Source organism: Apis florea, unplaced genomic scaffold (assembly GCF_048593485.1).
Source record: "Apis florea isolate Af1SG1 unplaced genomic scaffold, ASM4859348v1 contig_3326_pilon, whole genome shotgun sequence".
Classification (NCBI taxonomy): Eukaryota; Metazoa; Arthropoda; class Insecta; order Hymenoptera; family Apidae; genus Apis; species Apis florea.
The window spans coordinates 707,007-719,677 of NW_028256739.1; the positions used below are offsets into that span (position 1 = coordinate 707,007).

The 12,671-nt window shown below is 39.2% G+C and overlaps 1 protein-coding gene across 15 annotated transcripts in view; it reads left to right on the forward strand.

Moving 5' to 3' along the window:
- Window positions 1-12,671, forward strand: part of dlg1 (MAGUK family member discs large 1) — a 516,408-nt gene that overhangs the window by 233,985 nt on the left and 269,752 nt on the right. For 3 of the 15 annotated variants that reach the window (XM_086911649.1, XM_086911653.1, XM_086911647.1), the window contains exon 1: window positions 8,425-9,048. The exons of 6 other annotated variants lie outside the window; for them this stretch is intronic. In XM_086911649.1, coding sequence (XP_086767775.1) covers window positions 8,631-9,048 — 418 coding nt within the window. In that variant the 5' untranslated portion in view covers window positions 8,425-8,630. Of the gene's footprint in view, window positions 1-8,347; window positions 9,049-12,671 lie in introns of those variants that run through there. 6 more of the 15 variants (XM_086911646.1, XM_086911645.1, XM_086911644.1 and 3 more) reach the window with 5 other exon arrangements.

Below are 12,671 nucleotides of genomic sequence, written 5' to 3' on the forward strand. Positions count from 1 at the left end.
TTTTCTCGATTAAAGTTGGCAGCAAGTGAAGGTCTGGTAAACAAATCTATCGATATTCATTTGCGGTTATTCGACGGGATTTACCTGTGCTAATTCCGTCTGAATCGGCCAAATTAATTCGACGATCGTCCCGGTGATCGTAGAGAAAACCAATTAAACCGATAGCCGCCAGTAACGACTGCTAATATTTGCATGGAAAATCGAAACGAGTCGTTCTTTCGATCTCTCCCTCCCCGCCCTCCTCGCCCTTTTATCGGTAAAATTCAATTGGAAGACGTGTTCCGCTTCGTTGATATCGACCTCGTGCTTGATTCGCGCTGGCATAATACCTCAGCGACGATTCGCGATATGAATTTGGTAATCTGACCCGAAAATTGAAGGCGAGAAAAGCATCGAAGTATTCGTTGCGATTATTGAAGGATGATTTATTGAAACGTGAGTTTCTTTTGACTATAATTGAAATATCCATTTGTATATATATATATTCTTTGTAATAAGTTGTTACGTTCTGCGTAGATGAAACTTTGGAAATTTTTACACCGATTTTCGATCGTAACAATGGAGTTTTTATTATTATAAGGGTTTAAGTGTAGAGGATAGAAAATTCTTTATACAACGAAAACGCTTGATTTTTAACGTTTGTAATTTCTGAAGAACATTTAATGGCGATAATTCTTTGTAAACGGTATGAGAAACTTCTTCCCCCTATTCACTTCATTCTTTGATTCACTTTTCAAAGATCCTCTCAAATCTAAAGTTTTCTTTCAGTTTAATAAAAGAAACTTTTATTGTAAGGATTTACTCACACTTCAAAGGAAACTGAAAGTTTTTAAATTATCGATAAATATAAATACATATATATGTACATATTTGTACGTGCTGCAGATATCATCATCAACTTACGCTCATTATTAAAACTTTTCCCTTTCTACAAATATTCATCACAAAAGATGCTACATCACATTGTCACACAACAACGTGTAACAACAATTCATCTTTCTTCGTATCACAGTGTCATTGAACGTAGATATTTAGAATCTCTTCAATTCCTCTCCTTTCATCCAGCTAATTAATAATTACACTTAACGTAACAAGAACGCACAACAAACGTAGCTTATTACGTTGAAAATCAAATCACCGGTACAATTTCATTCGAAACTCAATTCAACTTGATTTAATTTCATTTAACCTTTCATAACCGCTCTCGCCGCACTCTCGTTCTTCAAAGGATTAAATTTTATACACGAATCAACCAACCAACTCGAAGATCAACTTGCGTGCAAAGAACAAAAAAAGAAAGAAAAATCAAAAAAAAAAAGGGGGGGTGATCAAAAATTCGAGTCATTCGAATTTATTCACGCGCAGTGTAACGTGGCCAGTGAACCGGTAAAGAGTTTCGGCGCAATCGTCACCAACGGATCAACGCCGAACGATGCTGTTTTCTGGGCTGGACGTGACACCGCGGCACAATAGTGGCGCATTAATTCGTGTCGATCGATACGCATCGGTCGAGATAAATAAAAATCGGAGGCAAGCGCGTCGCTATTAGTGGTTTTGCCTGAGCCCCCGCTGCTTTTTGACAGGGCTGGGTTCGATGCACGCGGATATATTCGACGAGATAGAGAGCGATGCGAAAAAATTGGCCCGGTTTGTAATGCAACGCTTGGACCTCTCCGAAAATCGCCTCGATCTCGTTTAACATTTCCATCGATGGTCACCACGTGAAAATTTTTCCCGCGGAAAAATCCTGTGTGTCGTTTTCGCTGCAACTGTAAACCGGTAATCCGGGATACGCAGCGAAACATTTTCCGCTCGAAATTTTCGTTCGAGCGTTAATTATAATGACGCGTTCGAGAAAGTATTCGATCGCAGTAAGATATCGTCTTGATATTTCGTGTTTTTTTACATGTATTGAATAAATTGTTTTTTTCAGTCAAGACTATTTTTTATATGGAAAGAAAACAGATTGGAGATTACGAATTATAATATATAAATTATCGTGCGAAAAGAATCTTAAAATAGAGAGGAAGGAACGATGGAAAAACGTTAGAAGGGAGACTTTATGATTTGAGGAAGTGCGATGACGGAAATTTCTTTCGATCGATACGATTTTATTCGATAAAAAACATTGTGCATTATACGCGATATACGAAATTAAAAAGCAAATTTAATATACACGCGTGTACGTTTCTCACAGTGCTTCTCGTTTCGTAATTTCACAATCTTTCTTCTCTTCCGCAAAAAAAAAAAAACGATCAGACCGTTTTCATTAATATATTCGTCATATCGATTCATCGCAGATTTTCATATATATTTTCTCTCGAACAACCACGTTGCTCTTCCACTCGTCTTCGACGAAATATATACGATGACACGGATGCGAAATCCCCGATAATATTTTAATATCGCTTTTTTTCCATTCCATTTTTTCTTTTTTGTTTTTCTCTCTTTTTTTTTTTTACCGTGCCGTTCCGTGCCGTTGAGCCGCGTTTTTAAATAACGTGCATCGAATAAATTTCCCGCGCGAACGGCCGGCCGAACAAACGAACGAGAATATCATAAATTTTCATGCATCGCGGGCGAAGTCTCGGATACTTTGCGCGGCTCGGGATCAAAATAAATTCCGCCCGTGTAACTTCGCGCGCGCCACGGTCGCGGCATACTCACAATCGCGCGAAACAACTCAGCCCAACGTGAGGGAAGGGGAGGGAGGGGCAGACCTTGCACCGTTTAATTGCGCTGAACGCAACTGCAAAACACCTACCGCCCTGGCTTTTCCGCTAATTTCACTCCAGAACTTCGCTCGTCCCTCCTTCTCTCTTCCTGCGCGCTGTGCACCACCGTCAAAGACGCCCGAAGCCTTGTTTCGAGGATTATTATAATACATGGAGCCTAGGTACTTTACTGGATTCATTTCGATGAGCAAGAGATTTTGCGAAAGGAGGAGACAGAGACTCGAAGGATTAATAGATATAATAGACGCGTGAAGGGGGTGGATATTGATTTCTGACAGGCGCAAAAAAAAAAATAATTTCATCTGACTCTGCACGCAATTTCGTTTGAGTGGAGGATTGAACGCGCAGGGTTGTTTTCGAGGATTATTATTATTACGCGCGGAGCTAGATATATTTTACAAGTATTCGTAATCGATTTCGTGCGTGTGAAGAGTTTTTTTTTTTTTTTTTTTTTTTTGGACGAAGGGAGTAGAAGAGCGGAAAGGAGTGGGATATATTGATTTTTGATAAGCATAAAAAAAAATGAAGAGCGAAATGGCTGTGCATACTGATGTCAACGCTTGTTGTGAGGTGAACGCAACGTATGTAAATGGGAAGCTGGATGTGAAAAATTTTTTTTATTTTTTATATATATATATATATTTTTTTTTTGGAAAATGATTATACGTGTTTATAGGTGTCATAGAAAGTTTCCACGGTTCCATATGGTTGTTCAATCAATATGCTAATATGATACGATTCGCAACTATATTTTGATAAAAGATATTGGGTTACAGATATATTGGGATTATTCCAAAATCATTATAATATATGGAGATAGATATTTTATATACTTGTGTAATTGATTTATTTGAGAATAATTAATAGATTGTTGTTGAATAATTAATTATTCAGAATATCAAGAAAGGTTTGATCCATATTTGTTAAAATTTAAAAAAAAAAAGCATGTGTTTCTAAAAATATGTATAAAATTTCAGAATATTCGTATTTTTAAATCATATTTTACAAAGTTAAAATTCCAACTGTTGTAGGAAGGATTAATTAAAAAGGAATATCACATTTTAGCAGATATTTCGAAAAATGATCTGTTTTGTTCACCAAGCTAAAACACGAGAATCAAAAACCTTCTTTCTCTCTTTCTTTCTTTCTTTTAAACGATCAATAATCCATTCCTCTTCCATTTACCAGAATTTTAAAAATTACAGAACCGAATTACCATCCTCATCAAGGATCCTTCCAGCGAACATTCCTTGATCCACGCAAATAGCAATGGAGATGCGCGATTAGCGGAAAGAAAGATCAGCCGACGAGCATCACTGTTCAACAGTGGCTAGTATCATCAGCGAGCGTTTCAATCGAATTGTTCATCGGCGGTTTGTAGAATGATCCCTCCCCTAACGTCCATTCGTATCCCCGATGCATTATTTCGCGATCGCCGTGATTTACTGCACCGACGTGACGTGTGCAGGCAGCTGCATTATTTCTGCCCGGTGATAATCGCGTTCGTTCGCGGTTTATTTATCCGTGCCCGATGCATTTGATGGGCCGCCGCGGGGACAAAGAGGCCGGCTTCGTCGTTCAATTGAACGTTCGGCAAAAGGATACGGGCCCTCGTTCCAGTGTTTTAACCATTATATCGATCACACTCCCGTTTAATCTCTCGATTAATTATTTTCCTCGATCGAGATTGCGCCGATTTTTACGACGATCGTGATTTATCTTGTGAGAGAGAGAGAGAGAAATACAAAGGATCCCGTTTACTATGCAGAAGGGGAAGGGAATGGCTGTTTTACCCAGTTACGATTTATTTCATCTCGAATGCTGTTATACATATATGTGTATATACACTTGTGCGGAAGGGAGGAATAGTGATTATTCGAGGAATATACGCTATTGAGCAGAATGGCTGTTGTAAAGAATGGATCTTTTTCGAATTAAAAATCAACGATAATTTTGCTTTTATGCAAGAAATTCTGTGAATATTTTAAATACGATTCTTTAACGATACCCCATCATCCATATTACATAATGTTAATAATGTTCATAAAAAATTTCGTCGGGAAATTCACGTAAAATCTGGTTATATATCATGTACCTTTTCGAGGTGATTACCCTAAATGTCACGAGTTTTGTCGCTAACGTCCTCTGATGACATCACGTCCGTGAATAAAAGGCGCATCATTAAGCGTTGAGATAGGTTCATGAACCCGAAGGACGGTGCATAAATTGGACTTATTTGCCTGTGAGGCGAAACTCTGAGGAGAGAAAGGTTAGTTCAGGGATATTGGATACGCTAGTTTTTCAAATTCATGAATTGACAAGATAATAATCTCGAACGTTTCATGCGTTTCAATCTAATCATTGTGCTTCTAGAAGATTAAAATTCACAAGCTGCAAAATTATAAAAATCTAATTAAAAATTATTCGAATGATTTAGCGTTCTGTTTTAAGTGAGATGATACTTATAACGTTTGGTAAATTAATAGTCAAGAGTTAACTAAGTAAAAAATAGTAGAAATAATAAGAAGGAGATACATCCGAGTCTTTTTTCCACACGATCCTTTTTTACGTTCATTCGTAATTACACGATTCTTTAATACATTTGCACGAGTTTAATTTTCTTTTATAAACATACTTCAAACAATTAAAAAAAAAAAAAGTTTTCATTCTTCTCGACACGTTTATGTTTCTTTTATTTAATTAGAATTTAAAACGAACGCATTATTTTAAATTTGCGCAACATTTTGTACGATTTTACGTGAAAGAAAAGACTCGGATATATAATTAAATATATCCAATCTTGCAAACCTCGATTATTCAAAATCGGAGGTGTATAGTCTAGGATCAAAGTTTATCAAAGATCTTCATCCAATATCTCTTTTCACTTCGTACGTGTGATCCATTGGGAAAAAATTCAACCAGGTTTATTCGCTATTTGAAAACGGAGAATCGTCGTTAACAAGCAACCCCCTCGAGCCGAAGATTCAAGTTTTAATTGTTACTTGTACGTGACAGATACGAGCATCTTGTACGTCGCAGTGACGAGGAGTGCCAGCAGTCAGTACTCGAAGAAGATACAAGTGTTTTCCACTACGCCGTTCGTCGAGATCCTGTCACAATTTACAACTTCATTCCTCTCTCTATTTCTCTTTCCATCTCTATTTCTATTTATCTCTCTCTCTCTCTCTCTCTTTCCCTCCCTTTTCCATCCCTTCCCATTTTTCTGCCTTTCTCCGATTACTCGACGTTCCACGAGTCGATCCACAAAATTTCATTCCAGCTCTGTTTCATATTCCATCTCGAGTCGAGTCTTTATTCTTCCTTGTTTCAAAACGCGTCGAGTAATTTACTATTGATCAGAGTTTGCATTGTTTCGCGTTCAACAAAATATTAGGATACATCGCGAGATCCCAATAATGAAATCGAATTTGCTTTTTAAAGTTTGGGCTGATTGAGAAATGAAATGTATATAAAATCACGTTGAATAGGCATGTAAAAGTTACACCAGACCATAAATTGATTAATTGTTACGAATTTCAGATTTTTTCTGCACTTTGAGAGAATATATGAGTAAAATTCAGCTGCTGAGCTGAATTGTAGATAAGAATAATTCTAAATCCATGTAAAATAACGAGATACCATCGATAATTTTATTATAACTCTTTAAACGAGCATATATTTTTATACGAATACCTTGACAAAATCGCGTTACAAGAGTCGACACGATGGAACACGAGCGGCATGAAATCAGCCGACAGATCAAGAATACGAAACAGAGATATCGAAATATGTTCTCGTTGTAACGATACCCTTCCCCGAGAACCAAGAGATCTCATTTCGCGGGATTATTAACCGCATCGTAGGAAGGATCCTCCTCGTAAAGCATCAAGAAACTCGGCTGGGAAAAAGGGAAAAACGTCGAATCAGTTCGAGTGTGTTTCCTTTTACCAGAAACGAGAAGAATCTCTTCTCCGATACCATCCTCCTCCGTAACTTTTCCAGGCCGTGGTAAGAAAGGACCGACTCGGGGATCCTCTTAATAGAATTCAACCAAAGAAAGGGAAAGAGAGAGAGAGAGAGAGAGAGAAAGACAGGGGGGAAAAAAAGAAACCTTGGGTGGGATCGACAAGGTCTCTTGTCGTGTTCGGATAAAAGAAATCCCGGACACTTATCGAGCCTTTCTCGTCCAGTTGCTTCTCGAGCGGACCTAAATCTTCTTGGAGCCGGTTTACACAACTTTAAGAAGAGGAGAGGGTTGGCGTTTATCAAGCCGGGGGGATCAAAACCTCTGTATTCGAGGAGAGGAGGCTGATCCACTCGTGCGTATCAAGCGGAAGTGGAGAGAAGGTTGGCCGGGAAGTGCCGCCTCAATGGGAGTGGATCCTCGTTGCGGAGGGCCGCATTCGGGAAGAAGTCGCGCAGCTCGATGGACCAGCGAGTCTCCACTCGTCGCGGTTGAAGCGTGGCGCGGTGGTGCAGGACAGGGCTGGCGTTGGACGACGGATCGGCTCGTCGTCGAGATTTTCCGGTCGAGGAGGGTGGCGCGGATGGGAAACGAGTGGTCGACGAGTGAAACGTTACCGAGCTCGAAGGAACCGTTAACACTAGTTGTTCCGCCACGGACCGATCTTTTCTACTTTTCTAAACGCGCCGTTGGCCAACTGTAAAGCTGGGTGTGCGCGTCCCATAAGCCGGGGCTTCAATTAGCCGTAATCGTCTCGCCTGATGCGAGACCCAGATGCGAAGTTTCAGCGGCCACCATTCGGGGGTTTCATTAGGTCGTTCAACCTTCTGGTGGACACAGTCGGGTCGGGCTTCGACATTGGCCCGGTATAAGTTCCGGAGTAAGTTAATGAAATTTCGCGAGATTTTAAAGTTTGTTTTAAAATTGAGCAGCCGGGTTATTATTGCATCTCGTAAACAACAATCGTGCCTTTAAATGATCTCTCAACAATAGAAAACGAAAATTGTTTTGCAAAATTCTGCGAATCGTTCTCCCTTTTTTACTATATTATATCGTTGGTGTATTTATATATATATATAGAGAGAGAGAGAGAGAAATAGGGAGAGAGAGAGAGACGAACTTGCCGCTTCAATCCTAATCCTGATGAATCTCGCGCGTTCGCGTTGTCAGTGAAAAATGTGGAAAGCAGCTGGAGGATACGGGGCACGGGATCTTCCATCTGGACAAATTCGCGGAATTGAGCGTGCTCGCGGTGGTCGGGGTTAGGAATCAAATCGATGGAAGCACCGCTTGAGCCGGCGGCGCGTTGAAATGGAGGTGAAGTAGGATTACTTCGATACTTGGATAATCCAAAGAAGAATGGAGGTAGAGCGACGAAGAATTTACGGCGGATAGGTTCCATTAACGGCGAGACAAATCTCGATGCGACTGTGACGAACTGAGAATTGGATTCTGACGATCACTCGCCTCGAAGAGGGGGGAGGGCTCGTGTCTGGGGAATCGTCGAGGGATGCATTCTTTCAAATGGGAGGAAATATGTTATATGTGTATAACAGAAAAACGAAACGCGCGAAAGTCTGGTATAAATCATATTGTTTAAATTCTCGAGAAATTGAAACGGTGATTAAAATCGAAATCTCCTTTACACAAAAAAGAAAGAAATGAATTCGTAAGATACAATCAAGGGAACAAAGTAGTTAAAAAGAAGAAAAAAGAAGAAGAAAGAAAACTTCTAATCTAATCTAATCGAAAATCCCGATCATTATTCATCCGGAAAACGATCTTAAGGAAAATCTTAAACGTCTCGAGAAACGAATCAACCTCATCGTCGAAACAAAAGGTTTCGAGTGAAACGTTGCTGGATATAATAATCGAGCAACGATCAGGCTGGAGGACGAAAGGGAGGCATTGTTCGCAAAGATTTCAGTGCTATGCATCGTGTTGGCTCCTGGAGCCTCGATGACCTTGACTCAGCGAGCATGAAGCACCCATCGAGGTCACCGGGACTTGAGATTGCTATGGCACTGTTCGGCATGGTCTGGCTGCTGCGTGTTCGCTCGGAGATGCGTCGTTGCTCGAAATGCCGGCACGAGGAGATCCTTGCGGCCCAGCAACAACAGCAGCAACAGCAGCAGCAGCAGTTGCAGCAGCAGCAGCAACAACATCATCACGTGCATCATCACACGCATCATCAGCAACGCACGCTGTCGCAGACCAACAGTCTGCTGCAAACGCCCGACGACGCGGTCAGTTCCTCGGCGAACACTCTGTTCACTTTGGACACGCCTGGCGCCGCGGGTTCCGCCGGAAGTTACTGCGAGGTGCATGGATTCGTGCAGGCGAAAGAAGGTAGTACTCGTCATATCGTATATATCGTTTTCATTTCGATTATTATGAACAAGTAGATTTCGAATTTCTTTGCCTTATTTTTCTTTTCCTTATGTAGAATCTTAATATATTTTAATTTTAAGATTGTAGAGGTCGAAATAAATGTAAAAATTATTAATTTTTATATTTTTTTGGCTTCTAGGATTTTCAAAGGTGTCTTACATTAAATATATTAATGTTCTATATATGATTTGAAAATGTTGTGCATGTTTTATGGATATATTTATTGGATATTTTATTACGAACGTAAAATTAAGGTATAAGAATGGAATGAATTGATCTTTTATTTTTATTTAATTTTATATAGGCACGCTATTCTTTTACCTATTTGTGTGAAATATCGAATGGAATAACGAAATTGTTTTATTGGTAAGATTTCTACAGCGAAATTTATTTATTACAATGTTAACAGCGGATTGATTATTTTTTAGTAAATTAAATAAAACATTCGTTGCTGTTAATAGGATATTTATAAATATATATAAATTGTATTTATTCAATACGTAATAAAGATGAATTAAAAAATAATGAAATATTTTCGCAAAAATTTGATAACTTGTTAATTTCACTGTAACAAGTTATTTTATTCAATTCATCGTTCTATCGTTAGCCCGTTCGTATAAAATATAATTATAAATTTATATTTCTATTAATTGCAACGAGTGCTTTAATATATTGAAACATAATCAATTCAATAACATTAACATTATAGAAACAAGGTGTCCATTTTCTAAAAAATAAATGATTTCAAATGATCTTTTATAGCCATCTGTCTATAGGCAAAATAACACTCGAATATCAATATAATCCGTTGTGTCAGATATTTGCAACGATTTTTCCACGGGGATCCACAAATCAGAAACGCGGCAAAAAAAAAAAAATAACTCTGATAATCTTCTGGTCGCTCGAAACGACTCTAATCCCATGCCACAGTTCATGGAGAACGATTATGATTTCCCGAGGAGCACTTTAAAGAAGTTCCACGCTACTTTTGCAATATGCCAGCGCCATATTGTTAAAGAATCGAAGAACGTTAGACCGGATACTTTCGGTGGAAGTTTTCGAATTTACGAGGCGCAGCGCAGTCGGCCCGTTTCCGCTCCGTGTGTGCTAACCAAAATCAAAGTAGGTCGTTTACATGGATAGCGTGGGGAACAAAGAAAGACAGAACTTTTATTTGCCTATAGAAAAAAAAAAGAAGAGAGAGGGGAAAGGTCGTAGAGTGGCTTGCCTTCCGCGGAAACGGCGCGTTGGTTCAATTCCGCTGAAAATAGGAGTTTCAAACTCGATTATTAATAACGCAAAATTCATGAACGCGAACTTTTCTCTCTCGCTTTATTTCCACTACATATGCGTATAGTGGGTAACATCGAAAGAAGTTACCTATCGTAAGATCCTTCTGAAATTCTCCATTTGAAACGTCACAGTTGATAGTTATTACGTTTATTATTAAGTATGTACGTGTATTTTTCTATTAGAGAAATTTATCGGATAAATAAGAAAATTTTAACATTTCCTTTTTTTTTTTTTTTTTGAATTTCTAAAGGAGCTCGTAGCTTTCTAAATTCTTCCATTCGAAAACGTTAAAAGCAAAGCATTTAGAGATAATATTATTAATATCGATCGCGAATCATACGTTATATTCGGCAAACCGAGCTCGAACCAACGAATTAGTTTTATATCGGTGTTCCTCATTCATTGGACATGGTTACATCGTGACGCTTTCACGAGTCGTCGAGCTTTGTCGAGTACCATCCATTGTTTCTCCTACAACGGGGAAACATCTGTTCCATAGGTAACCGTCCTCTTAACTCTGCTTCCGTCGCTAATGTTTGAATAGCATTGTATCACCGAGGCGAATTCGCATTAAAGATCAACCGAGCGAAGTTTAGGATCCCTATCTCTCGCTCGTGACAGAAATATGCATAATTTGAGACGAATATCAGTTAGAGAAGGAAGTTAATTATCCGTACATCTGCAAGTAATTAGGATATCAGGAAATCTTTCTATTCGAATGCAAGAGTTATACGGAATTTTGGATCACGATTTATGGGGAAAAAAGGAACGAGAAACTGGACTATTTACTATAGAATTAGATGTTATCAAAGTACAATTATAATAAAATTTAAGAAGAAAGTAATTCACTAAGATTGCTTACGAATAATTTTTTTCTAGACACAAAAGTGAATAGCTTACATGCAACAATCACAACGTAACAAATAGAACAATAGATGCAAAATAAAATTTTTAATGGAGCTTAAAAAAAATTTGCCTTGTTCTCTATCTGATAATCTATAATGCGAATAGAATACATCGTGTACATTAGATCGTTACATTACGTATCGTATTACGCAATGGAAGAATTAAGAGAAATTATCTAGCAGCATATCGGCTCGAGTTAAAGAGGCCAGGGAGAAAATTAGAGGTAAGGGAGAAACGGAAGACTGGCCATCGCGCGGTATGGAGATAGTGATGGAGATAAACGCTATCTCCGCCTTTGCCTCGTGACCCCGGTCCTGCCCTCCTTTCCCTGCAACGGCAAACTTTTCGTTCCTGCCCTCCGGTCGAAAATTAGAAGCTGCAGCTTATAATGAACCGTCTCACGCTCTCAGAAAGGAGGATCGTTAAACCGTCGCTCGATGTGTAATTTCCTTGCCGCCTCTAAAGACGAGGGATCGCTGAGGGAAAGCCGCCTCTCTCTTTTCGACCCCCCTTTTTATCCACTGTGTATCCACTGCGGTCCACCTCCACGATGCTCGACCCAGTTATGAAATAGTTTTCCTCGCGGCGCGCCGACTCGGCCACCGTGTATCGCGTTTTAAAGCTGAAAGCATGTTCGTGTCTTCGTGGCGGAGGAAACGCCGCTTGTCGTATTGTTTCCAGTTTATTATCTGGACTTTTCTCGCGGGAGACGCGGAGCGAAAGAGGCGGATCGAGAATGAAAGCGGTGTTTCCCCGAGTTTGGGATATTTACAGCGAGTTCGGGAAAGGGAATTGTTTTTATCCTCCGCCGACTGGAAATTCCGGGGGATCTCTAGAATTCCTAGTCAACGATTGGATCGAGGCAGAAGAATATAAAGAGAGAGAGAGATAACGAAATTTAATCTGGTATATCGGTTACCGATATCTGGCCTGCAAAAAGCTACTCCGTTTAACAAAGTATTTTGTCATCGACCAAAGTTATGCGAATAAGGCATAAAGTAGCTTGGAAGGTTTTGTAATAGGGAAAGTTAATGAGGAAGGAAGAGAGCTGTGAATCGAATCTGCGTAAATTGTTATCGAAGCCCTCTGATCCAGTTAATCGACGGAATTTGAATATTTGGCAAAGTAAGATTTATTTCTGATATAAACACTTCGAAAATAAGAAGAAAATTCGTTCCTCGAAATATAAATAAAAGAATAAGTGAACGAACGAACTGCAAATTTACCTTCCATATAAAATACTTGCTGAAATATATTCGTGTGTGTGTTCCAAATCTAGTTTAATTATCAAATAACATTTAAAAAAGTGATTTCAAAGCAACGAATAATTCGAAAGCTGGTCAAAGCGCCCACGGTCTTTGGTTTCCAACGCGTCTCCCTAT